The sequence below is a fragment of the Pimephales promelas genome, chromosome 23, assembly GCF_988280905.1.
Source record: "Pimephales promelas chromosome 23, fPimPro1.hap1.1, whole genome shotgun sequence".
Taxonomy (NCBI): Eukaryota; Metazoa; Chordata; class Actinopteri; order Cypriniformes; family Leuciscidae; genus Pimephales; species Pimephales promelas.
In genome coordinates, this window is record NC_142791.1 from 21,308,997 (window position 1) to 21,336,899 (window position 27,903).

A 27,903-nucleotide genomic window follows, 5' to 3' on the forward strand; every position below is an offset into this window, starting at 1 on the left:
GCGTTTCACTCCATTTGTCCAAGAACAAGAATCTTCAAATATCCCCAAAAATATGCAGGTCCAGTTTATAAGTGCCATCCAGAGCATTAGCTGGGATAACATACTTTTGGGAAGATCATTGGAAGAAGATAGTCAAAGATTTACACAACAACTGCAGAGATCAATTGATGCATTTACATGCAGACAACGGCATAGGAAAAAAAAGAACACCATTCCTTGGATAACCACAAATATTTTAAATTTAATGAAAAAACGCGATATGGCTTTAAAATCTGCAATCAAATCTAAAGCAACCAGTGATCGACATATTTTTACTACACTCTAAAAAATGCTGGGTTGTTTTAACCCAATTTTGGGTCAAATATGGACAAACCCGAAATGTTGGGTTAAAACTGTAATGTAAAAATTTAACCCAACGGCTGGGTTAGTCCATATTTGACCCAAAGTTGGGTTAAAACAACCCAGCATTTTTTAGAGTGTATGCTACGGAATAGAGTAGTCAAAGAGATAAGGATAGCTAAAGCAAATTTCTTCTTGACCATAATTGAAAAAGCAGGAGGTAATACTAAAACTATTTGGAGCCAATTAAGAAAATTAATGGGACATAATGGTAACAATGCCAAAACAGTTGAACATGTTTTAGTTGGTGGAAAATTAAGAGATAAGCCAGCTGAAGTAGCTGATGCTCTCAATAATTATTTCATTGATTCAGTAGAAAATATCAGCAAGTGTTTTTCTTCTATATATAAAAATACTCTTGTGTCAAGTAGAACAAACAGAGCAAGCTTTCAACATAGAATATATCACTGAGGCAGATGTAGTGAGAGTGATTAGATCTCTTAGGCCATCTCGAGTGAAAGATGTCATTGGAATGAACACTGTTATGTTGAAAGAGCTCTCCAAATTATTAGTATACCCAATTACGAAAATTGTTAACAATTGCTCAGGGATCGTTCCCAAATGTGTGGAAGTTGGCTGCAGTTTTCCCTGTGTTCAAAGGAGGTGATCGTTTGTCCGTCTGCAACTATAGACCAATTAGTATCCTGCCGGTGGTTTCCAAGGTGGCTGAAAAACTTGTCTCAGAACAAATGATAAATTATTTAAATACCAGTTCCTACTCTCTACATCCATATCAATTTGGCTTCCGTACTAATCTTAGAGTTAAGAGTTAAGAGTTCTTTTATCTAAGTTAAAAACTTTTAATTTTGATACAGGCACTATTAAATGGGTGGAATCTTATTTAACACAACGGACTCAATTTGTTAGAGTTAGGAATCATCAATCAAGTATAATTTCCTTACCTACTGGTGTCCCACAGGGCTCTATTCTGGTTCCACTTTTATTTTCGTTGTATGTAAATGACTTGCCAAATGTTTGCCCTGAGGTCAATACCCAAATGTATGCAGATGACACAGTAGTCTTTGTACATGCTAACAGTGCTGCTCAAGCTGCTGATCTGCTATCCAAATCAATGCAAAAGATCACAGAATGGTTAAATCAAAATTGTCTTCAACTTGATATATCCAAAACTGTATGTATGTTTTTAAGTAAATCTAAAAGCCGCTGTGTAGAACCTGATATAGTCGTAGCAGGAGAGAGAATACAAGTTGTCTCAGAGTTTAAATACCTTGGAGTTTACATAGATAACAATCTTACATTTAAATCACACATTAAGAAGGTTTGTAATCACATTAAGTATAACCTGGCAAATTTTAGATATGTCCGTAGCTGCATGTCAAAAAGGGCTGCCATGATGTTCATGCACTCCATGATTTTATCTCATATCACCTATTGTTTGACAACCTGGTCACAAGCTAGCAACACTTCTCTCAAACCACTGTTATCCCTATATAAGAAAACTCTCAAAGTACTTGATAAGAAATCGATATATTATCATCATTGTTTTAAAAAAATATAATCTATTGAATTTCGAAAACTTGATTATATACGCAGATCTCTGTCTTGTGTATAAAATTTTGCATGGACTGGCTCCTCCTGTATTGTGCCAGTTTGTGAGCACAGCAGCACCAAATGCTCTCAGATCTACAAGGAGTGCAGCAAGAGGTGACTGCATTGTCCCGTTTAGGAAGAGTGCACTTGGTCAAACAGCTTTTTCAATAAGGGCAGCTCGTGAATGGAATCTCATTCCAATTCACATTAGGAATTTTAAATCTTACGTTTCTTTTAAACATAACTTAAAGAAATAGATAGTCAGGACTGTTTACATTACACTTGACATGAAATTTTGCTGCTGCACTGTTTCTTGTCCTGCCTTTTTATTTATTTTTTTTGTCTTTTTTTTTTGTTGTTAATCTTTATTTTTATTAGTCTGTTGTCTGTGTCTCCTGTGCTATGCCAATATGGTTGGCTGGCTTATTGTTTTCTCTTGTGTTTAGATAGGGGAAACCTTTGACATTAGTTATTGTCCTAGATATATTGTTTTTATGTTTTTTTTTGTTGTTGTTTTTTTGTTTTAGGTGTGACATCAAGATCTGTCCAGGGACAGCAGATGAAAAATAGCCTACTGGCTAATTCTGGCACACTGTACATTTAATCATGTATCATTAGTGTGCATTGTCCCTGTTAAATAAACCTGAAATAAATAAAAAATAAATAATAAAATCGGCTCATGTCAAATATAACGTTAACGTTACATTACATTGTAGTGAACGTGCCCGCGACTCAGTAGTAACCACAAACACTAACATTACACACCACATGTCCCACGGTTTCTGTAAAAATAAACCAACACACATAACGTTACAGTCAGCTCTGGCCGACGGTGTTTTCAGTGCAGTGAATGTGTCCGCTGTCCCGTGCCCACATTCACTCACAGACATGATAATCCCCACGGGGATCACCCCGCTCGCTCTTTCTCTCAGCCGGCTGCTAGGGAATCAAGCGCGGCAAGGCTGCCCGGCCCGCCTCATACACTGCAAGCACCATAGACAGTAAAAGCACAAGCACACACAATCTAAAGACACGGGAGGCTGACCGGTTGACTGTTTGTTGACTTTAATTTGCGACAGTGCCAGAAGGGAAGGGCTCTCTCAAAGCAACGGCTGTCTCACTGGATAGTGGACGCCATCGCTTTGGCTTACCAACAGCAAGGTCAACCGTGCCCCCTTGGTGTGACGGCCCACTCCACTCGGAGTGTGGCTTCTTCTTGGGCTCTAGCGCATGGCGCCTCGCTAACAGACATTTGCAGAGCTGCAGGCTGGGCGACACCAAACACCTTCGCAAGATTCTATAATCTGCGAATAGAGCCGGTGTCCTCTCGCGTACTCGCTTCCGCCAGTACTGGACCCGCTTAGGTGTCTTCACTTGCTCGCCATTCCACTCCTCGGACTGGATAAGTGCGATATTTTCTCAGTAGTCTTCCGTTGAAGCCTTGAGTCCTCAAGCACTTCTGATGCGGGCACCACTGCTTTTGCTGTGGATGCCGGCTAGGTGCCTCCATGTGCATGGTTCCCTATGGTAACTGTCTAATGTGTATTATCCACTGTAAGCCTCTCTGAGCATGTGTCTTCCCTTGGCAAGCCATCTGCCACTCCTGGAGTTAAGTTTCTAGCCACCCTAAGCAGGTTGGTGCTCCAGTGATCTCTATATGTAGACCCTAACACAGCCATATGTGTATTCCTAAGTCCTCCCTACGGTAGGCATTGGTAGCATGTCCCTCCCAGGATATGTTTCCCAGTGTACCTTGGTATTCCTGTGTCAAAGTAGGTATCTCCTGTGTAAGTTAAGTAAGAAGGAGTCCAGACTTTCGCAGGGCACTGGAAGACAGCTATGAAGATGGCGTGATGGCATAGCCCCCCATTCTCCGTCATTCCGACGTAACTCGGATTGACTACGAAAGGGAACGTCTCGGTTACGGATGTAACCCTCGTTCCCTGAGTAGGGAACGGAGACGTTACGTCTCCTTGCCACTTCTGCTGTACCGCTGGGTAGACGCCGAGTTCAGTTTTGGCTCCTTAGCGAAGACTTTGGCTCCTTCACTTCCTCCTTTTATACCCACGGGGTGGGGCGGAGTTACACTATGCAAATTCTGCAGCCCCAAGGCATTTTCATGCCATTGGCTCGTTATTAAATACTCGAAGAGGATTGGCTTTCTATGCGAAACCCCCATTCTCCGTCATTCCGATGTAACGTCTCCGTTCCCTACTCAGGGAACGAGGGTTACATCCGTAACCGAGACGTTTTCTGTGTCACTGTCGCCTGCAAAGATGACGTTGACGATGCTGATCATGATCTTCGCACGAATGAACGCCCCAGAGAGAAATGCACATTTCATACGGATTACATAAGCAAAGAGCAGTCTGTTTTCTTTCGTTTTGAAATGTTCTTTTCAGAAGTCGACATTTTAGATATACTTGTATTTCTCAGGTCTGTGAGGCAAGTAAGCTACCTTATATGCTGAGTTTTGGTTAATTTATGAGACAAGCTCAAGTTCAAGCGCCTACGCCTCTGTGTCGTGATTATATTAGCTTTATTATTAGCTTTATTTAGAATTAAAATAAAACTAAATTCACTTTAAAGAAAGTCTTTGTACTTTCTGTTTGAGGTCTCCGTGAAAGGTTTAAAGCAGTCTTTTAGTGTCGCTTTCAGAGCACAATGTCCGTAACGGATTCCCCAATTTTAAAGAATTTATCCTTTAGTTTTGTGGTGTAGGTCTACGCAGGGGGGTATAATTTAGTAATAAGGTTGGATTATTTATATGTTGAGCTGCCTGTTCATGAAGCTGAAAGTGCACGTAATAAAATAATATTGATGCAAACCAACAGGAATCATTGCCTTTTCTGCTCTATGTTTATGTTTTATGTGGGTAGGGCCCCATATTAGTTATTGAGGTTGGTCTCCAGATGCTTAAGGCCGCCACTGTGAGTACATTGCAGATATTTTTCTGCTTGCAAATTCTCGTTAAAGAATTCTTTCTCTTTTTTGTAATTCTGTCATAGTTGATAGTATTTCTTTGTTACTGAAAGAAAGTCTAAAATATATCTGACTAAGTGATCCAACTCTGCCATCTCCTCTATCAGTAGGCTATGAACACTGATTGAATGCGTTGTTCTCTATATCATTTCGACTTTTTTTTTTCTTGAAACATAACGACTTTATTCTCGAAATGAGTTTATTTCAAGATTGTATTTCGACTTTTTTTCTCGAAATTTAAACAGTTTAATTTCGCATTATAATGATTTTAATCTCGAGGTTTTAATTTTTGTATTTGTTGCTTGGCCCTAATACTCTTCTGTAAAGATGGCCTGCTGCTGTGTGTAAATTTTTTCACAGGCCAGATCCAGAGATGAAGGTTGAGCTTCTGGTGTGCTATCATAGTCATGACACCTCAAAGACAACGCTGGTATCAGCTCCTCATCCTCATTTTGCTGCTGTCCTCTGGCACACGCTTGACCAAGAGACAGGCAGGCTGAAGTTGTTCCAGGTGAACAACACCGGAATCTCCGGGATTCAAATGGCATCTGCCCCTTCAATTAGGTGTTCAGGCATAAAATGCTGACTGCACACAGTGGTGTATCTTCTTATCACTAAATTATTATGCCTAATGTTTCTGACCCATATGGCCCTGATTGACTCATCTTTTGCGAACTGGTGGAAACTTACCCCAGAGTTAATTTTCCCTGACACAGAGAAGATCGGCACACAACAAAAACTGCTGTTCGGATGTTCATGTTTCTGATATTTCAGCATTTGAGACATTTAATTAAAACAATTACACTTAAGTTTGATCAGAAATAAGAATTTTATAACAATAAGTGAAAATTACCAGTTACCAGTTAAAGACAGATGGCGTGTTCAAGTCATCTCGTATAGATTGTATTTACGAGTTGAACGCACTTGAACGCCACCACAACGTCTTGGGACCGAGCTTGGGATTTTCTCTAAGCCCTGATCTTTCTCTAAGCCCCGAGGTGTGGGTGTGTCACTGAGAAGCATGGCGGAATACCACAACTAAAATATTATGCAGTGATATTGTCAAGGTTTTCGTATTTACAGCGCAGTTAAGCGAATTGCCGGCACAGAATATGATGGCATTATAATATAACAGTGCAACATGTAACAATAAAGTTGGCAGTGGCTTCATAAATTAATTAAAAACATAAAAAAAAATAAAGTACATCCGATGCACATTTCTTTCTTCTTCATTTTCTAGAACAAGAGGCTAAGAACCTTACTGTATTTTTGTGTAATTAATTAAGAGAAAGTACTCCGCCATCTTCCTCCAACGAAAGTGACTTGAACGCACTGCCGTCGTAAACACGACTTCCCACCTTGTACGTACGATCTTCCCCAGGACCCGTTTACCCGTTTTCCGGTTTGACCGCTGGGCGCTCCGCATAACCCCTATACACTGATTTCACACAGCCGATATTTTGAAATGGTTCCGGTGGGAAGAAAAGCGGAAGTGTCGCCTTTAATCATAGGAGAGTCGCGAATGCAATGTCATTTGTTGTGTTTAATGTAGAAATTAGTTATTCTAATGATGTACATATATTTCTTTCATACTTTAGACTATATACAGTGAAATTCATTTATATATATAAAATTCTGAACGTAAAAAAGGAAGCAGGAGCAAAATCCTATATTGGATATTAACAATATCCAATAACAACCAATAGTGTAAATTGGTCAGGTTGGTAGTCCAATGCGTTGTATATCTGTACTTCCGGGGTTCTTCCCACCGGAGCCTCGCTTTTGATTTCAAAATGGCAGCTGTGTGAAATCAGCGTATACTTAAAACAAAACAAAACTGTCCACATTTGTGATATGTAATTTTATAATGTAGCTAATAAACAATTTTGTCAAGGAGCGAGCTGCTGTTGCCTCCACAGTGAATAGCCTCTGGAAGAACCGTGTTGTGGCTGAAGTTAATCAGCCACCCTTAATAGAAATGCTTATGAACAATGATCTCTGTTAAAGAGCCACGTCACGGTCAGTATCTATCTGTGGTCAACAGGTCCATATGGCCTCAACTTTTATTCTGTATGAGATGAACGCACGTGGGAGAAATTGGTTGCAATTTCTCATGGAAACCATCACGATATTGCAAGAAAGGATGATGATGTATTGACTCATTAATTAAATTTTGTCTATTTTGCCTATTCTAATTTATAAAATAATTGTAGCCAAAACCGAACTCCTTTGATGAGTTTAGCACCTTATTACGTAAACCCCACAACGTTGTTTAAAAACGTTGATAAATTATTATACCAAAAACCTTTTTTTTCTTCTTTTTTTTTACCTCCTTTGATTTGACGAATGTTGAGCTTTATTGGACCCCTCCCAAGTCCAACCGTTCAATACATGGTTCAATACGCCTTATTCACGGCAGCGCCATCTTTGATTTTTAATGATTGAGAATGAAAGCGAGGCTGTGAGGGATAGACATGCATCTCTTCAATGGGCTGTACTGTTAATGTGTTTTCGGATTGTTCTGCTCATGAAACACTGGAAAAATATCTTTCCAAGAAATTTCAGTTGACAAAAATCTCCAGACAATGTAAGCTGTGGAAAATTGTAAGTAATCTGGAGCTGTATATTCAGCTTTTTACAATGGATGCCATTGGAAACACGGTAAGTCTATCCCTCACAGCCTCACTTAATACCTGTCATGGCGCTGCTCTGAATAAGTGTAACCCAGTAGGTTATAAAAATGCTGGTAATACGTTTTCAATTTATTAGTTTGTAATTTAATTTACTTGAGAAATAAAATGTGAATTAACTTCGCATCTGTGTTAGTGAGTGTAAGGTATTTGTTCCTTTAAGAACGCGCGTGCATGAGATACAAGTTTGATCTATGGGTACAGGGGGGAAAACGTGGTATTAACCATCATGTTAGGTGTTTTTTTATTTTATTGGTTTCAGGGAGTCAAGTCCCGCCCTCGCGATGGTTTTTGGACGATTTGAGTGGTGGTACGGGGGAGATTGAAAAAAAAGAAAGACGGGAGAAGTAGAGGAGAGACGAGTTTATGTGAACAGTGAATTTAATTGACGATTTATAAGTTAAATCATCTTTAACTGCAATGTAGATCCGAGATATGAATCGCTTGTGTGTTTGTTGGTGTTTATAGCCTGTTTTTTTCCCGTGTGGTTAACCTGCCGTGCGGGCGTGTATCCGAATTTCTCCGGTCAGTCATCACTGCATATATTAGCGCATTGGAACGTGTAACCTAACCAAACTGTTACCGTATCAAAGACTGTTTATTGCTGCGGTTTCCGGACAATCTGAGGACCAGATAGCGCCCCAAGTAACCGTGATATTTGGGGTTCCTCTGGCGCCGCGGGAGGTGTAGTGCGTTCGGCCAACGAGCGAGCGAGAGGACGAGGAGCTGCGCGCGGCCGGCTGCTGGAATCGCGGATACCGCATTTGTTCTCACGCGGAATTGGAGGTATTTGTTTTGTTTTAGTTGTGCTCAGGAGAGTGAAGGGGCCATTTGTCGTTTTCCCGGCCACCACGAACACAAGCCACGATTCAGGCCTGCAACGGGGTGGGTTGATTGTGTGTGTGTGTGTGTGTGTGGGCCCACAACTGTTTAATCTGAGTATTTTGTATTAAACATTGCACGGATAACGTGAACTATTCAGAGTATTTCTGTTTATAATTAGGAAGTTATCTTGGGTTTTACTTTATTGGGTATACGGAAAATTTATATTGTTTTTTGTTTGCCGGTATTCTAATTCCTGTGCGTTTGGCATCAGAGTTATTGTCCTTCTGAGACTGAATTGTGATCCAGTTAAAAGTGAGGATAATTGTGTGAATATTTCACACATTTAAATTAATTCCTTGAGCCATTTAATATTCAACATTTCTATTTCAATTAAATTTTATTTTGTTCTGTAATTTTACTTGTGTTATTCCTTGAAAGTGTCGGTTTATGCTATTGTTTAGAGGGGTGATACATTTAATTTGAGTAACATAGTACAAGGATAGAAGAGCTTATAATTTAAGTTCTAAAATTCAAATTTACTTCACTTAGTGACACCAGAGGGGCCTAACGTCAACATCTGTAGGCATATAGTAAGTGAACTTGGGGCGCTGTTCTCTATCTAGTTACGAGAAGATCAGGTAGGGGGCGCTACATAACGTGGGGGCTCGTCCGGGATCTCCCTCTGTGAGTCACACCATAGTTTGCTGCAAGAAAGAAGAAAAAATAAAGAAAGTTAGTTCCAAGCACCCCTGTAATTAACTGGAAAGTGCATAAAGTGTTAACATGGCTCTAACAAAAGACTATAGTCTCCAGGCAGAGTTGGCCAACTGGTGCAAAGATCTTAGCATTGAAGAGACCCATGCCTTAATGCTGTTAAACGTACCTCTTCACACCGAAGTGGCCGAAATTGAAGAGGTGATGGAAGCAGTAAAAGCTCTGGGGAGAGTTCGTGTAAGGGACACGAAGGAAGGACCCACTTCACATTACCTGCTGGTGTTGTGTGAGTGCAGACAAGCCATTGACCCAAAGCGCATACCGCCTGAAGTGTCCAGGGGAGAAAAGAGAGAGCCCTGGACAGTCGTAGTAATGCAGACCACAGAACCCACCCCTGACGATGTTTCTGCAGAGTTTACGGAGAAGTTAGCAAAGTTCCTGATGGAAGAAGGAAAGTCTCTTAGCGATGTACATGCTTTGATTTCTCCACACAGGGCCACTGACAGTTCCCCTGAGTCAATCATACGCGCCATGGGCGAGGTGCTGGAAAAGACCGTAAAGCACTCGAGTGACAACAACACATACCGACGCCTGCGTACCTTTTCAGCTGTAGTTCCAACCCCCATGGGTGAGGAGAATATGGAAAACTGGATGGACCAAGCCAGACTGCTGGTAACGGAGTGTGACTGCTCTGAAAAAGAAAAAAGACGCCGCATTGTGGAGAGCCTCAAGGGACCTGCCTTGGATATTGTAAGAGCGGTCAGATTCTCTGATCCTGAAGCGAGTGCTGCGCAGTACTTGGAAGCATTGGAGAGCACCTTTGGATCATCTGAGTCTGGTGAGGATTTGTATTTCAAATTTCGTCTTATGCGCCAGGGCACGGGGGAGGCTTTGTCTGAATTCCTGAGAAGGATGGAGAAGACCCTCAGCAAAGTAGTGGAACGAGATGGACTGACCCTTAGTATGGTTGATAAAGTACGAGTGGAACAGCTGATTAGAGGGGCTGTGAATTCTGACATGATGTTGCTCCAACTGAGACTGCGAGAAAGAAAAAATCACCCACCTTCTTTCCTGAGTCTGTTGAAGGAAATACGTGAGGCGGAGGAGAGTGAATTGGCTCGCCACAGAGTGTCTGCAAAAGCCAAGGCCATTCACTTCCATGAAGAGGAAAGAGCCAGCACATCAGTTATCCAGGAGCTCAAGGCCGAACTTCAAGAATTAAGAACCCAAATAAGTGGAGTTGAGCACCAAACCGTTTCTACTTCATCATTAGCGATTAAAACTAAAGAAAAACCAATCAAAAAGACTGAAAAAAATGATGATTCAGAGATTCATGAGTTGAGGAAACAGGTCCACCACTTACAACAGCAGTTAGCTGTTCTGAGTGTCAGTTCTACTCAATACTCACCTCAGGTTACAGAGCAGCGACCAAAACAGTCACTGCAGTCCCAGTCTGTTTCCACGCCTTTAAGATACAAGCCAGCCAGAACAAGAGATGACTACTTCTGCTATAGGTGTGGAGAAGATGGTCATATCGCAACGAAGTGTCAAGCTCCACCAAATTCTGATCAGGTGATCCAGAAGCTGATTCGTTCTCTAAGGCAGGCAAAGAGTGGGAAACACGAGGTGGATGACAATATCACTGCCACAAACCAAGCTTGTTTCTCCAAAAAGAGCCAGGCCGCCATCCAGGAATCTAGCCGTATTCCTAAAGGACTAGTAGGACCAGCATCCACGGTAGACGTGAAGCTTAATGGCCGGGTATGTCAAGCACTGTTAGACAGCGGATCCCAAGTGACGATTGTGTTTGAAAGCTGGTATTCGGAGAACTTGGCTGATGTGCCCATTCACCCCTTGACAGGATTATCCATATGGGGGCTCAGTTCTTCCAGTTACCCTTATAAGGGATATATCATAGTGGATGTCACCTTTCCCGCCTCTGTCACCACAGTGGAGGAGCCATTGTCCATCCTGGCTCTTGTATGTCCTGAACCCCAAGGTCCTTCCCAATTACCGGTTATTATCGGTACCAACGCCAGTTTTTTCAAACGCCTTGCTGCTCTCAGCCAGGATACCGACGGATCCAGTGTTGCACATGCTTTGAGAATCCAGACCCGACACCCGGAAATCCATCTGCCACCGAAGCAAGAGACTGAAACTCTTCCTGATAAACCTGAAGGAAAAGTCCGTTGGATAGGACCGGGGAATTGTATAGTTCCACCAAGGGGAGAAGTATGTGCTATCTGTAAAATGGAGACCGACAAGCCTTTAAGAAAAGAGATCTTTGTGGTAGACACTCCTGAGGACTCTAGTCTTCCAGCTGGAACATTCATTACCCCCGTGGTACTCCCATCTTCAGCAGTAGAAGGGCAAAATATTCAAGTGTTGGTCCAGAATGTAACATCAAAAAATATCTCCATTCCAGCTGGAACCGTAATCGCCAATGTGTATCCGACTGACACACTCACCGTACGGTCAGGAGAGCAGAGCTCCCAAGCCATAGACCCAAGCTTGTTTAATTTTGGGGAGTCATCCATTCCGGAGGTCTGGGAACGGAGACTGCGTGAAAAGTTGTCAACCAGAGGTGATGTGTTTTCTACTGAGGAATGGGATGTTGGATTAGCTTGCGGGGTTGAACATCACATCAGATTGAAAGATACCAAACCATTCAGAGAACGCTCCAGACGCATTGCTCCTGCGGACATCGAGGATGTACGACGTCACATCAAAGACCTGTTAGAAGCAGGAATAATAAAGGAGTCAAGGAGTCCGTACGCATCGCCCATTGTGGTTGCGCGGAAGAAGAGTGGGGCAATCAGAATGTGCATCGATTATCGAACACTAAATGCTCGTACCATCCCTGATCAGTACACCACTCCCAGGATTGATGATGCCCTGGACAGTTTGGCTGGTAGTACATGGTTTTCTGTACTGGACCTCCGCAGTGGATACTATCAAATAGCCATGGCGGAAGAAGATAAAGAGAAGACAGCGTTTATCTGTCCCCTGGGATTCTTCCAGTTTGAACGGATGCCTCAAGGGATCACTGGAGCTCCCGCCACCTTCCAGCGGCTCATGGAGAAAGCGGTTGGTGACATGCATCTCCTTCAAGTAATAGTATATCTGGATGATATCATTGTGTTCGGACGCACCCTTGAAGAACACGAAGAGAGGCTGTTAAAAGTCCTGGACCGTCTGAGAGAATGTGGCCTGAAAGTGTCAATAGATAAGTGCCAGTTCTGCCAGTCTCAAGTTCGGTATGTGGGTCACATTGTGTCAGCTGCTGGAGTATCACCAGACCCAGCCAAGGTGGAAGCCGTAACATGCTGGAAAAGGCCCACTGACCTAAAGACATTGAGGTCATTCCTGGGGTTTTGTGGATTTTACCGTCGATTCATAAAGGATTACTCCGCCATTGTAAGGCCTTTAACAGAGCTCACTAAAGGTTACCCGCCAACATCTGGGCAAAACAGCAAGTCAATTGATGGCAAGATATACTTCAGAGTATCGGAACCCTTTGGAGAGCGTTGGGACGACACTTGCACAGCAGCGTTCCATAAAATCATCGACTGTCTCACACATGCCCCAGTACTTGCCTTTGCGGATCCTGCTAAGTCTTATGTACTGCATGTAGACGCTAGTCTGAGTGGACTGGGGGCCGTTTTGAATCAGGAGCATTCTGGAGGACTGAGGCCCGTGGCCTACGCGAGCCGGAAACTGAGTGCCTCGGAACAACGATACCCCATACATCAGCTGGAGTTCTTGGCGCTCAAGTGGGCGGTAGTGGATAAGTTCCACGACTACCTATATGGAGCCCAGTTCGTGGTAAAGACCGACAACAATCCCCTGACCTATGTGTTGTCAAGTGCCAAGTTGAGTGCGACGGGTCATCGCTGGTTAGCTGCCTTAGCTACTTATAACTTCAGCTTGCAATACAAACCAGGAAATTCCAACATCGATGCGGATGTGTTGTCTCGCTACCCATGTGAATCAACTGCTTGCCCTGAATGGAAGGAGATACCCAAGTCAGGGGTAAGAGCCATCTGTCAGTTAGCAGTGGTTGCTGAAAATGGAGGGGCGTCATCCCGACTGGTGGAACCCTTGGGTGTCTTACCTCAGAGTATTCCTGATGCTTTTTGTTGTCCCACAGCTTTGGGTCTTGGTCCGTTGGAACAGCTGAGTAATGCAGAGTTGCAGAAAGCACAAGAAGAGGACCCCGTAGTTGGGGTAGTAAAGCGAGACGTAGAGTCGGGAAAAATACTCACCGGTGCTAGGAGTTCTGATGCTACCATCGCTCTGGTACAGCGACAGGGAGACAAGCTACAGATAAAGAGTCAACTTCTGTACCGAATTACCAAAAGTGCAAGTGGTAGCGAAAAGATACAACTTGTCTTACCTGAGAAGTACTGGTCGACTGTGTTGCACTCATTACACGATGACTCGGGTCATTTGGGAGTGGAGAAAACCACGGAACTCATTAAGGACCGTTTCTATTGGCCCAGAATGTCTGCATACATAGAGCAGTATGTTAAGGATTGTGGCCGTTGTGTCACAAGAAAGACATTACCCAAGAGGGTTGCTCCACTGAATCACATAACCAGCAGTGGGCCATTGGATTTAGTGTGCATCGACTTCCTGTCGATTGAGCCAGACTCAAAGGGTATGGGTAATGTTCTCATAGTAACCGACCATTTCACCCGTTACGCTCAAGCGTTCACAACCAAAGACCAGAAGGCTATGACGGTGGCTAAGGTGCTGTGTGACAAATTCTTTATTCACTACGGCTTACCCTCTCGGATTCATTCAGATCAAGGTCGGGATTTTGAGAGTGGTCTCATAAAAGAGTTACTAAGTATGCTGGGGATTCGAAAATCCAGAACGTCTCCCTATCATCCACAAGGAGATCCACAGCCGGAAAGGTTCAACCGGACACTTCTTTCCATGCTGGGTACCCTGAATCCGGCAGAAAAGAACCGATGGAGTCAGCACATTAACAGTTTAGTACACGCTTACAACTGTACTAAGAACGAGGCCACTGGGTTTTCCCCTTATTATCTTCTGTTCGGAAGAGAGGCTCGTTTGCCAGTGGATGTGTGTTTCGGGACTTCGCCTGATGGAAAGGGAGCAGGAAGCCATCGACAGTATGTGGAAAGAATGAAATCAGACTTACAGAGAGCCTATCAGTTAGCCACCGAAGCTGCCCAGAAAAGTCAGCAAAGGAACAAACGGTTGTATGACAAGCGAGTGAAACACCAGAGCTTGACTGTGGGAGATCGTGTACTGACACGAAACCTGGCTGTGACTGGAAAGAACAAACTTGGAGACAAGTGGAATTCTGTGCCTTACCTGGTGGTGGAAAAGTTGGAGAACTTACCTGTGTACCGTCTGAAACCTGCATCCGGCGTGGGAGGTGTGAGAACATTACACCGAGACCATCTCTTGCCAGTTGGGGACCATGTGAGGTTGGCAGATACTGGAGAACTTACCAGAGTTTCTGCTCCAGTGGAGACCAGGCACATATCTGGGGAGAGAAAACGGAGAAGAGAATTGGGGGAAGGAAATACGGTCATGACAGGGTGTGAATTGAGTAACCTCTCTGACAGTGAAGAGGATGAAGTGTGGCATTACTGCGCGGGTAGAGTGGAGAACCAGCACCCGCCAGAGTGCGTTACCCTGTTGGACTCTACAGTGGATGGTAAAATTGACAACTGTGGAGGGGACTTGGATTTACCTCATGCAGCAATGGCCGAGCCGATACCCAATGAAGAGGGGTCTGAAGAGTTGCCAGATTGGAGTTCAGAGACACTGGGAGATCCTGGTTTAGAAGGGGGAGAACTTGAAAGAATTACTTCCACCGAAGAGGTAGTAGAGACCGTTAATTCCAGGCCTAAAAGAGAGATACGACCTGTAGTCAAGCTAAGCTATGATTGTCTGGGACAGCCCACTAACCGACCTTTAACTCTAATTCATAGAGGGATGGTAATAAATGTAGAAAGTGGGGAAGAGTCAGAAGGGAAAGCCTGTAACACTATGTGGTGTCACCCTATGGCACAGTGTATTCGTTGTACTCGGGTAAACCCTTCTGCTGAGCCTAAAGTCACCATTAAGGTGTTGAGATGTAATCTCATGGGGTCATGAGACGTTTAGACGGGGGAGCATGTAACCCAGTAGGTTATAAAAATGCTGGTAATACGTTTTCAATTTATTAGTTTGTAATTTAATTTACTTGAGAAATAAAATGTGAATTAACTTCGCATCTGTGTTAGTGAGTGTAAGGTATTTGTTCCTTTAAGAACGCGCGTGCATGAGATACAAGTTTGATCTATGGGTACAGGGGGGAAAACGTGGTATTAACCATCATGTTAGGTGTTTTTTTATTTTATTGGTTTCAGGGAGTCAAGTCCCGCCCTCGCGATGGTTTTTGGACGATTTGAGTGGTGGTACGGGGGAGATTGAAAAAAAAGAAAGACGGGAGAAGTAGAGGAGAGACGAGTTTATGTGAACAGTGAATTTAATTGACGATTTATAAGTTAAATCATCTTTAACTGCAATGTAGATCCGAGATATGAATCGCTTGTGTGTTTGTTGGTGTTTATAGCCTGTTTTTTTCCCGTGTGGTTAACCTGCCGTGCGGGCGTGTATCCGAATTTCTCCGGTCAGTCATCACTGCATATATTAGCGCATTGGAACGTGTAACCTAACCAAACTGTTACCGTATCAAAGACTGTTTATTGCTGCGGTTTCCGGACAATCTGAGGACCAGATAGCGCCCCAAGTAACCGTGATATTTGGGGTTCCTCTGGCGCCGCGGGAGGTGTAGTGCGTTCGGCCAACGAGCGAGCGAGAGGACGAGGAGCTGCGCGCGGCCGGCTGCTGGAATCGCGGATACCGCATTTGTTCTCACGCGGAATTGGAGGTATTTGTTTTGTTTTAGTTGTGCTCAGGAGAGTGAAGGGGCCATTTGTCGTTTTCCCGGCCACCACGAACACAAGCCACGATTCAGGCCTGCAACGGGGTGGGTTGATTGTGTGTGTGTGTGTGTGTGTGGGCCCACAACTGTTTAATCTGAGTATTTTGTATTAAACATTGCACGGATAACGTGAACTATTCAGAGTATTTCTGTTTATAATTAGGAAGTTATCTTGGGTTTTACTTTATTGGGTATACGGAAAATTTATATTGTTTTTTGTTTGCCGGTATTCTAATTCCTGTGCGTTTGGCATCAGAGTTATTGTCCTTCTGAGACTGAATTGTGATCCAGTTAAAAGTGAGGATAATTGTGTGAATATTTCACACATTTAAATTAATTCCTTGAGCCATTTAATATTCAACATTTCTATTTCAATTAAATTTTATTTTGTTCTGTAATTTTACTTGTGTTATTCCTTGAAAGTGTCGGTTTATGCTATTGTTTAGAGGGGTGATACATTTAATTTGAGTAACATAGTACAAGGATAGAAGAGCTTATAATTTAAGTTCTAAAATTCAAATTTACTTCACTTAGTGACACCAGAGGGGCCTAACGTCAACATCTGTAGGCATATAGTAAGTGAACTTGGGGCGCTGTTCTCTATCTAGTTACGAGAAGATCAGGTAGGGGGCGCTACATAACGTGGGGGCTCGTCCGGGATCTCCCTCTGTGAGTCACACCATAGTTTGCTGCAAGAAAGAAGAAAAAATAAAGAAAGTTAGTTCCAAGCACCCCTGTAATTAACTGGAAAGTGCATAAAGTGTTAACATGGCTCTAACAAAAGACTATAGTCTCCAGGCAGAGTTGGCCAACTGGTGCAAAGATCTTAGCATTGAAGAGACCCATGCCTTAATGCTGTTAAACGTACCTCTTCACACCGAAGTGGCCGAAATTGAAGAGGTGATGGAAGCAGTAAAAGCTCTGGGGAGAGTTCGTGTAAGGGACACGAAGGAAGGACCCACTTCACATTACCTGCTGGTGTTGTGTGAGTGCAGACAAGCCATTGACCCAAAGCGCATACCGCCTGAAGTGTCCAGGGGAGAAAAGAGAGAGCCCTGGACAGTCGTAGTAATGCAGACCACAGAACCCACCCCTGACGATGTTTCTGCAGAGTTTACGGAGAAGTTAGCAAAGTTCCTGATGGAAGAAGGAAAGTCTCTTAGCGATGTACATGCTTTGATTTCTCCACACAGGGCCACTGACAGTTCCCCTGAGTCAATCATACGCGCCATGGGCGAGGTGCTGGAAAAGACCGTAAAGCACTCGAGTGACAACAACACATACCGACGCCTGCGTACCTTTTCAGCTGTAGTTCCAACCCCCATGGGTGAGGAGAATATGGAAAACTGGATGGACCAAGCCAGACTGCTGGTAACGGAGTGTGACTGCTCTGAAAAAGAAAAAAGACGCCGCATTGTGGAGAGCCTCAAGGGACCTGCCTTGGATATTGTAAGAGCGGTCAGATTCTCTGATCCTGAAGCGAGTGCTGCGCAGTACTTGGAAGCATTGGAGAGCACCTTTGGATCATCTGAGTCTGGTGAGGATTTGTATTTCAAATTTCGTCTTATGCGCCAGGGCACGGGGGAGGCTTTGTCTGAATTCCTGAGAAGGATGGAGAAGACCCTCAGCAAAGTAGTGGAACGAGATGGACTGACCCTTAGTATGGTTGATAAAGTACGAGTGGAACAGCTGATTAGAGGGGCTGTGAATTCTGACATGATGTTGCTCCAACTGAGACTGCGAGAAAGAAAAAATCACCCACCTTCTTTCCTGAGTCTGTTGAAGGAAATACGTGAGGCGGAGGAGAGTGAATTGGCTCGCCACAGAGTGTCTGCAAAAGCCAAGGCCATTCACTTCCATGAAGAGGAAAGAGCCAGCACATCAGTTATCCAGGAGCTCAAGGCCGAACTTCAAGAATTAAGAACCCAAATAAGTGGAGTTGAGCACCAAACCGTTTCTACTTCATCATTAGCGATTAAAACTAAAGAAAAACCAATCAAAAAGACTGAAAAAAATGATGATTCAGAGATTCATGAGTTGAGGAAACAGGTCCACCACTTACAACAGCAGTTAGCTGTTCTGAGTGTCAGTTCTACTCAATACTCACCTCAGGTTACAGAGCAGCGACCAAAACAGTCACTGCAGTCCCAGTCTGTTTCCACGCCTTTAAGATACAAGCCAGCCAGAACAAGAGATGACTACTTCTGCTATAGGTGTGGAGAAGATGGTCATATCGCAACGAAGTGTCAAGCTCCACCAAATTCTGATCAGGTGATCCAGAAGCTGATTCGTTCTCTAAGGCAGGCAAAGAGTGGGAAACACGAGGTGGATGACAATATCACTGCCACAAACCAAGCTTGTTTCTCCAAAAAGAGCCAGGCCGCCATCCAGGAATCTAGCCGTATTCCTAAAGGACTAGTAGGACCAGCATCCACGGTAGACGTGAAGCTTAATGGCCGGGTATGTCAAGCACTGTTAGACAGCGGATCCCAAGTGACGATTGTGTTTGAAAGCTGGTATTCGGAGAACTTGGCTGATGTGCCCATTCACCCCTTGACAGGATTATCCATATGGGGGCTCAGTTCTTCCAGTTACCCTTATAAGGGATATATCATAGTGGATGTCACCTTTCCCGCCTCTGTCACCACAGTGGAGGAGCCATTGTCCATCCTGGCTCTTGTATGTCCTGAACCCCAAGGTCCTTCCCAATTACCGGTTATTATCGGTACCAACGCCAGTTTTTTCAAACGCCTTGCTGCTCTCAGCCAGGATACCGACGGATCCAGTGTTGCACATGCTTTGAGAATCCAGACCCGACACCCGGAAATCCATCTGCCACCGAAGCAAGAGACTGAAACTCTTCCTGATAAACCTGAAGGAAAAGTCCGTTGGATAGGACCGGGGAATTGTATAGTTCCACCAAGGGGAGAAGTATGTGCTATCTGTAAAATGGAGACCGACAAGCCTTTAAGAAAAGAGATCTTTGTGGTAGACACTCCTGAGGACTCTAGTCTTCCAGCTGGAACATTCATTACCCCCGTGGTACTCCCATCTTCAGCAGTAGAAGGGCAAAATATTCAAGTGTTGGTCCAGAATGTAACATCAAAAAATATCTCCATTCCAGCTGGAACCGTAATCGCCAATGTGTATCCGACTGACACACTCACCGTACGGTCAGGAGAGCAGAGCTCCCAAGCCATAGACCCAAGCTTGTTTAATTTTGGGGAGTCATCCATTCCGGAGGTCTGGGAACGGAGACTGCGTGAAAAGTTGTCAACCAGAGGTGATGTGTTTTCTACTGAGGAATGGGATGTTGGATTAGCTTGCGGGGTTGAACATCACATCAGATTGAAAGATACCAAACCATTCAGAGAACGCTCCAGACGCATTGCTCCTGCGGACATCGAGGATGTACGACGTCACATCAAAGACCTGTTAGAAGCAGGAATAATAAAGGAGTCAAGGAGTCCGTACGCATCGCCCATTGTGGTTGCGCGGAAGAAGAGTGGGGCAATCAGAATGTGCATCGATTATCGAACACTAAATGCTCGTACCATCCCTGATCAGTACACCACTCCCAGGATTGATGATGCCCTGGACAGTTTGGCTGGTAGTACATGGTTTTCTGTACTGGACCTCCGCAGTGGATACTATCAAATAGCCATGGCGGAAGAAGATAAAGAGAAGACAGCGTTTATCTGTCCCCTGGGATTCTTCCAGTTTGAACGGATGCCTCAAGGGATCACTGGAGCTCCCGCCACCTTCCAGCGGCTCATGGAGAAAGCGGTTGGTGACATGCATCTCCTTCAAGTAATAGTATATCTGGATGATATCATTGTGTTCGGACGCACCCTTGAAGAACACGAAGAGAGGCTGTTAAAAGTCCTGGACCGTCTGAGAGAATGTGGCCTGAAAGTGTCAATAGATAAGTGCCAGTTCTGCCAGTCTCAAGTTCGGTATGTGGGTCACATTGTGTCAGCTGCTGGAGTATCACCAGACCCAGCCAAGGTGGAAGCCGTAACATGCTGGAAAAGGCCCACTGACCTAAAGACATTGAGGTCATTCCTGGGGTTTTGTGGATTTTACCGTCGATTCATAAAGGATTACTCCGCCATTGTAAGGCCTTTAACAGAGCTCACTAAAGGTTACCCGCCAACATCTGGGCAAAACAGCAAGTCAATTGATGGCAAGATATACTTCAGAGTATCGGAACCCTTTGGAGAGCGTTGGGACGACACTTGCACAGCAGCGTTCCATAAAATCATCGACTGTCTCACACATGCCCCAGTACTTGCCTTTGCGGATCCTGCTAAGTCTTATGTACTGCATGTAGACGCTAGTCTGAGTGGACTGGGGGCCGTTTTGAATCAGGAGCATTCTGGAGGACTGAGGCCCGTGGCCTACGCGAGCCGGAAACTGAGTGCCTCGGAACAACGATACCCCATACATCAGCTGGAGTTCTTGGCGCTCAAGTGGGCGGTAGTGGATAAGTTCCACGACTACCTATATGGAGCCCAGTTCGTGGTAAAGACCGACAACAATCCCCTGACCTATGTGTTGTCAAGTGCCAAGTTGAGTGCGACGGGTCATCGCTGGTTAGCTGCCTTAGCTACTTATAACTTCAGCTTGCAATACAAACCAGGAAATTCCAACATCGATGCGGATGTGTTGTCTCGCTACCCATGTGAATCAACTGCTTGCCCTGAATGGAAGGAGATACCCAAGTCAGGGGTAAGAGCCATCTGTCAGTTAGCAGTGGTTGCTGAAAATGGAGGGGCGTCATCCCGACTGGTGGAACCCTTGGGTGTCTTACCTCAGAGTATTCCTGATGCTTTTTGTTGTCCCACAGCTTTGGGTCTTGGTCCGTTGGAACAGCTGAGTAATGCAGAGTTGCAGAAAGCACAAGAAGAGGACCCCGTAGTTGGGGTAGTAAAGCGAGACGTAGAGTCGGGAAAAATACTCACCGGTGCTAGGAGTTCTGATGCTACCATCGCTCTGGTACAGCGACAGGGAGACAAGCTACAGATAAAGAGTCAACTTCTGTACCGAATTACCAAAAGTGCAAGTGGTAGCGAAAAGATACAACTTGTCTTACCTGAGAAGTACTGGTCGACTGTGTTGCACTCATTACACGATGACTCGGGTCATTTGGGAGTGGAGAAAACCACGGAACTCATTAAGGACCGTTTCTATTGGCCCAGAATGTCTGCATACATAGAGCAGTATGTTAAGGATTGTGGCCGTTGTGTCACAAGAAAGACATTACCCAAGAGGGTTGCTCCACTGAATCACATAACCAGCAGTGGGCCATTGGATTTAGTGTGCATCGACTTCCTGTCGATTGAGCCAGACTCAAAGGGTATGGGTAATGTTCTCATAGTAACCGACCATTTCACCCGTTACGCTCAAGCGTTCACAACCAAAGACCAGAAGGCTATGACGGTGGCTAAGGTGCTGTGTGACAAATTCTTTATTCACTACGGCTTACCCTCTCGGATTCATTCAGATCAAGGTCGGGATTTTGAGAGTGGTCTCATAAAAGAGTTACTAAGTATGCTGGGGATTCGAAAATCCAGAACGTCTCCCTATCATCCACAAGGAGATCCACAGCCGGAAAGGTTCAACCGGACACTTCTTTCCATGCTGGGTACCCTGAATCCGGCAGAAAAGAACCGATGGAGTCAGCACATTAACAGTTTAGTACACGCTTACAACTGTACTAAGAACGAGGCCACTGGGTTTTCCCCTTATTATCTTCTGTTCGGAAGAGAGGCTCGTTTGCCAGTGGATGTGTGTTTCGGGACTTCGCCTGATGGAAAGGGAGCAGGAAGCCATCGACAGTATGTGGAAAGAATGAAATCAGACTTACAGAGAGCCTATCAGTTAGCCACCGAAGCTGCCCAGAAAAGTCAGCAAAGGAACAAACGGTTGTATGACAAGCGAGTGAAACACCAGAGCTTGACTGTGGGAGATCGTGTACTGACACGAAACCTGGCTGTGACTGGAAAGAACAAACTTGGAGACAAGTGGAATTCTGTGCCTTACCTGGTGGTGGAAAAGTTGGAGAACTTACCTGTGTACCGTCTGAAACCTGCATCCGGCGTGGGAGGTGTGAGAACATTACACCGAGACCATCTCTTGCCAGTTGGGGACCATGTGAGGTTGGCAGATACTGGAGAACTTACCAGAGTTTCTGCTCCAGTGGAGACCAGGCACATATCTGGGGAGAGAAAACGGAGAAGAGAATTGGGGGAAGGAAATACGGTCATGACAGGGTGTGAATTGAGTAACCTCTCTGACAGTGAAGAGGATGAAGTGTGGCATTACTGCGCGGGTAGAGTGGAGAACCAGCACCCGCCAGAGTGCGTTACCCTGTTGGACTCTACAGTGGATGGTAAAATTGACAACTGTGGAGGGGACTTGGATTTACCTCATGCAGCAATGGCCGAGCCGATACCCAATGAAGAGGGGTCTGAAGAGTTGCCAGATTGGAGTTCAGAGACACTGGGAGATCCTGGTTTAGAAGGGGGAGAACTTGAAAGAATTACTTCCACCGAAGAGGTAGTAGAGACCGTTAATTCCAGGCCTAAAAGAGAGATACGACCTGTAGTCAAGCTAAGCTATGATTGTCTGGGACAGCCCACTAACCGACCTTTAACTCTAATTCATAGAGGGATGGTAATAAATGTAGAAAGTGGGGAAGAGTCAGAAGGGAAAGCCTGTAACACTATGTGGTGTCACCCTATGGCACAGTGTATTCGTTGTACTCGGGTAAACCCTTCTGCTGAGCCTAAAGTCACCATTAAGGTGTTGAGATGTAATCTCATGGGGTCATGAGACGTTTAGACGGGGGAGCATGTAACCCAGTAGGTTATAAAAATGCTGGTAATACGTTTTCAATTTATTAGTTTGTAATTTAATTTACTTGAGAAATAAAATGTGAATTAACTTCGCATCTGTGTTAGTGAGTGTAAGGTATTTGTTCCTTTAAGAACGCGCGTGCATGAGATACAAGTTTGATCTATGGGTACAGGGGGGAAAACGTGGTATTAACCATCATGTTAGGTGTTTTTTTATTTTATTGGTTTCAGGGAGTCAAGTCCCGCCCTCGCGATGGTTTTTGGACGATTTGAGTGGTGGTACGGGGGAGATTGAAAAAAAAGAAAGACGGGAGAAGTAGAGGAGAGACGAGTTTATGTGAACAGTGAATTTAATTGACGATTTATAAGTTAAATCATCTTTAACTGCAATGTAGATCCGAGATATGAATCGCTTGTGTGTTTGTTGGTGTTTATAGCCTGTTTTTTTCCCGTGTGGTTAACCTGCCGTGCGGGCGTGTATCCGAATTTCTCCGGTCAGTCATCACTGCATATATTAGCGCATTGGAACGTGTAACCTAACCAAACTGTTACCGTATCAAAGACTGTTTATTGCTGCGGTTTCCGGACAATCTGAGGACCAGATAGCGCCCCAAGTAACCGTGATATTTGGGGTTCCTCTGGCGCCGCGGGAGGTGTAGTGCGTTCGGCCAACGAGCGAGCGAGAGGACGAGGAGCTGCGCGCGGCCGGCTGCTGGAATCGCGGATACCGCATTTGTTCTCACGCGGAATTGGAGGTATTTGTTTTGTTTTAGTTGTGCTCAGGAGAGTGAAGGGGCCATTTGTCGTTTTCCCGGCCACCACGAACACAAGCCACGATTCAGGCCTGCAACGGGGTGGGTTGATTGTGTGTGTGTGTGTGTGTGTGGGCCCACAACTGTTTAATCTGAGTATTTTGTATTAAACATTGCACGGATAACGTGAACTATTCAGAGTATTTCTGTTTATAATTAGGAAGTTATCTTGGGTTTTACTTTATTGGGTATACGGAAAATTTATATTGTTTTTTGTTTGCCGGTATTCTAATTCCTGTGCGTTTGGCATCAGAGTTATTGTCCTTCTGAGACTGAATTGTGATCCAGTTAAAAGTGAGGATAATTGTGTGAATATTTCACACATTTAAATTAATTCCTTGAGCCATTTAATATTCAACATTTCTATTTCAATTAAATTTTATTTTGTTCTGTAATTTTACTTGTGTTATTCCTTGAAAGTGTCGGTTTATGCTATTGTTTAGAGGGGTGATACATTTAATTTGAGTAACATAGTACAAGGATAGAAGAGCTTATAATTTAAGTTCTAAAATTCAAATTTACTTCACTTAGTGACACCAGAGGGGCCTAACGTCAACATCTGTAGGCATATAGTAAGTGAACTTGGGGCGCTGTTCTCTATCTAGTTACGAGAAGATCAGGTAGGGGGCGCTACATAAGGTCTATTCGCACCCGCAACGGTCTTCACTGACAGGGTGACTGAAGTTGCTGGGCTTCAGGTTGCTTGAGTAAACGAGTGTCAGTTGTGGTGGAACACTTGTTCCTGCAGCACATTCGGTCTCTCTGATTTGTGTGGTTTGTTTCTCGAAGCAGAAGCTGCGCATATTGAGAGACACTCGGAAAACCACACCGGAGAAGCGCTGCTTTCACACACTTCTGAGAAACAGGAATATTCTGTGTCTTAGGTAATGTATTGTTTTTTATTCTAACACAAATATCCTGAAGTTTCGTTGATCTAGGCTACTGCTAATTTGACTCTTTACATCGAATTTTCTTATTCATTTTAGTGAAATGATATTTAAAAATGTATATTATATTTAGAAGATCCCGGGGGTAGTTGTCACACGGGGGAAGTTGTCACAAGAGCTAAATCTCAGTTTTGATTTAAAAAGCAGCATTAGCTCTGCATGTTCGTTTCAAGCATGTGGACACGAGAATATCTTTTAGTTCAGTCCTGAAATTAAAAACAACCCTGCAAAACAATGTAGGCTAGTTGTGATAGCTGTATTATTGATTGATTGATTGATTGATGGATTGATAGATTGATTTTTTTAAAAGGATTTCACCATCAAATCTACATTTTGGCTACAGATAGGGTGGAGAAAGCTATGCATCTGTTTAATTTAGCAGTCTGTGTGTGCTAGAATGATTAAATGTAAAAAATAAAATACAGTAATTAAATAACACTCTATGGCTGTAACCGAGAACAGAAGACTTTATTTCTGACTGGTGAAAAAAGTTCCATTATCCGCATTATTACACTGACTGTAATGGTATTGCAGATTCACACCCCATACAAAACATAATTAACCTGTCTTGCACTAATTCTATCTCAAACCATATAGATCCATACGACATGACCTTTATTCTCATGTAGTCTATATTTATTCAAGTATCTGCTGTCCTCATTACATGATCGGATGTGATATGCTGTCCTGGTGAATATGATGAAATTTCAAAATGTCTTCAGAGATGTTAATGAACTCCAAGTGTATGAATTTTGAAAAGTACAAATATTCCATGCAACCTCTCGATTAATATGATCATACAGCCTGCATGCAAATGAATGATAGAAGATTAATAAAATTCATTTTAAAACAGTTAAGCCTGTTGCACTGCAAGATATCTCAACTTTCTAAAATAATTTAATGTCAACTTAATTTAAATATCTCATAATTCTTCCCATATCCACCATGGATGTTTGAAAGGGGGTATTTTATGAAACTGCAAAAGTTTCATTTTTGCAAAACCGAACTCGGGAAGAACAGAGAACACAATGCCAATTCATCAAAATGACTGGCATCTGCAGTTGAAACAAATGTTGCATTTACACAGATGACGTGAGCGCAACATTTGAATTTAAGCAGCGTTTGCCTGCTAAGTTTTGACATTCATCATTCTTGTTTGTCTGACTGTGAAAGTAGATTAATGTAGGAAGATTACAAAAACTCTTTTGAATGCATCACAGCAGGCACACTGTTGTGTTTTAAAATGCTGGAATGCTGGAACAAAGTGAACTAGAATCATTTTTAGGATCTCCATTTTCTATAGTCGCTTTCATACAGGTACATTAAAGCACTTTGATTCATAAATGAGCAGTTATGTAACAAAATATCCAAGACTGAGTGTGGCCTTTGAAAACCCCTTGTGTTTTCGTCCAGCAGGTGGAGACAGAAGTGTTTTGACTGAAGGATGGAGGGCTCTGGTTGGCAAGGTGGAGAAGAGCTGCCTGGAAGCCACGTGTACGAGGTGATGGTGGTCCCAAACTCCACTTCCCCTCACAGCTTTCCATTCGCAGACGTAGCCCTGCTGCAGACCTTCAAGCCGCTTATCATCCCCTGTTACGTTCTTGTGTTGCTGGTGGGTGTCTTTGGCAACTACCTTCTGATCTACGTCATCTGCCGCACGAGGAAGATGCACAACGTCACCAACTTCTTCATCGGTAACCTGGCCTTCTCAGACATGTTGATGTGTGTGACCTGCGTCCCCTTCACACTGGCCTACGCCTTCAGCGCTCATGGGTGGACATTTGGACGCTTCATGTGTTACCTGGTTTTCTTGATCCAGCCTGTCACTGTATACGTGTCTGTTTTCACCCTCACGGCCATTGCTGTCGACAGGTGAGTGCGGCCACCTGACCTTCTAATTATTTCACTAATGGCTCAGACTCTCGATATCAAAGATGAATAGGGTTAAAGTGGATCACATCACTTGAGATGAAAGGATGTCCAAAGGATGTGCACTTAATGATGGTTCTTTTGAAAAGGGTTTTGAGTCTTTGGAGATCATTAGAGGTCTCTAAAGTGAAGTCTGCAGTTTGAGAGAAGGTCACTATCCATGCTGTTTCCCCACTACTGCTTTGATGTTTGTTGACAAAATTGAATTGTTTCTTAACGCACAAAATATGTAATATTTCACCCTGTAAATCCCATACAGAAAGAAATAATTATATTTTATTGTAGAAAAATGAAGCCTATTTTAAGATCTTTGCATTGTAACATTATTTCACATTTTATTTTTATTATTTTACATTTTTATTATTTCACATTTTCTCATTACATAATTCAAAAAGTATTTTTACTCTAATCTCAAAAATAATAATAAAAAAGTAAAAAGTTGTAATATTATTATTAAGTTATAATAGTATTTCAATGTTGTAGTAGTGAATTAATTTAAGTTGATTTAAATACATAAAACTCATTCTATTACTGTGTTTTCACTGTAGTAAAAATAACTATATTGATTGTAAATGTAATACTATATATATATATATATATATATATATATCATGATTGTTCATTATCTTCATTATTTTTATACAAAACATGTTTTTTTATTATTTAATTTAATATTGGGGTAATACCTCAATGAAAAATAATAAAAAAAAACATAACTGCATATTACTGTTGTAAAAATAGCTATATTGATTTTTTTGATAATTAAAATATTTTAATATAATTTAGTATAAATAATGACAATAATGTATGCATTATTTTATTAATGAGATTAACAGGAATATAAAAAAAACTTGTAAAATGTAAAAAGTCCGGATGAATTACTGTAATAAGAATTCGAGTTTAAAAGTGCTTAATGGTACAAAGAAAAAAAGAAATTAACATGTTCTATAAAAAGTAGGGATGCACCGATCCACATTTTTTCACTTCCGATCCGATCCCGATACCTGACTTTGGATATCGGCCGATATCGATACTTTTGTGATACCAGAGCTGTGTTTGCTTTAATATTATTTATCATTATTGTTGATTTTATATGATGCTGAAATAAACTCCTCTCTACAGGCAAGGATGATATGTACGTATGTATGTCTATATATATATATATATATATTAAACAATAGGTAGACAATTAATAGTAGTAGTAGTAGTAGTAAAATCTTTATT

At 43.1% G+C, this 27,903-nt stretch overlaps 2 protein-coding genes across 5 annotated transcripts in view; both read left to right on the top strand.

Moving 5' to 3' along the window:
- Nucleotides 1-6,737: 6,737 nt before the first annotated feature.
- The window catches only part of prlhr2b (prolactin releasing hormone receptor 2b), a 28,356-nt gene continuing 7,190 nt past the window's right edge, over nucleotides 6,738-27,903 (top strand). The window contains exons 1-3 of one of the 4 annotated variants that reach the window (XM_089126069.1): nucleotides 6,738-6,951; nucleotides 24,596-24,687; nucleotides 26,164-26,622. In XM_089126069.1, coding sequence (XP_088982195.1) covers nucleotides 26,195-26,622 — 428 coding nt within the window. In that variant the 5' untranslated portion in view covers nucleotides 6,738-6,951; nucleotides 24,596-24,687; nucleotides 26,164-26,194. Of the gene's footprint in view, nucleotides 6,952-24,436; nucleotides 24,688-26,163; nucleotides 26,623-27,903 lie in introns of those variants that run through there. The other 3 variants (XM_089126070.1, XM_039664400.2, XM_039664399.2) reach the window with 3 other exon arrangements.
- On the top strand, nucleotides 7,666-12,123 carry LOC148969452 (uncharacterized). The gene is made up of 3 exons (XM_089126581.1): nucleotides 7,666-8,507; nucleotides 8,997-12,063; nucleotides 12,107-12,123. The coding sequence occupies exons 2-3, from the start codon at nucleotides 9,231-9,233 to the stop codon at nucleotides 12,121-12,123; spliced, it is 2,850 nt and encodes a 949-aa protein (XP_088982707.1). The 5' UTR covers nucleotides 7,666-8,507; nucleotides 8,997-9,230.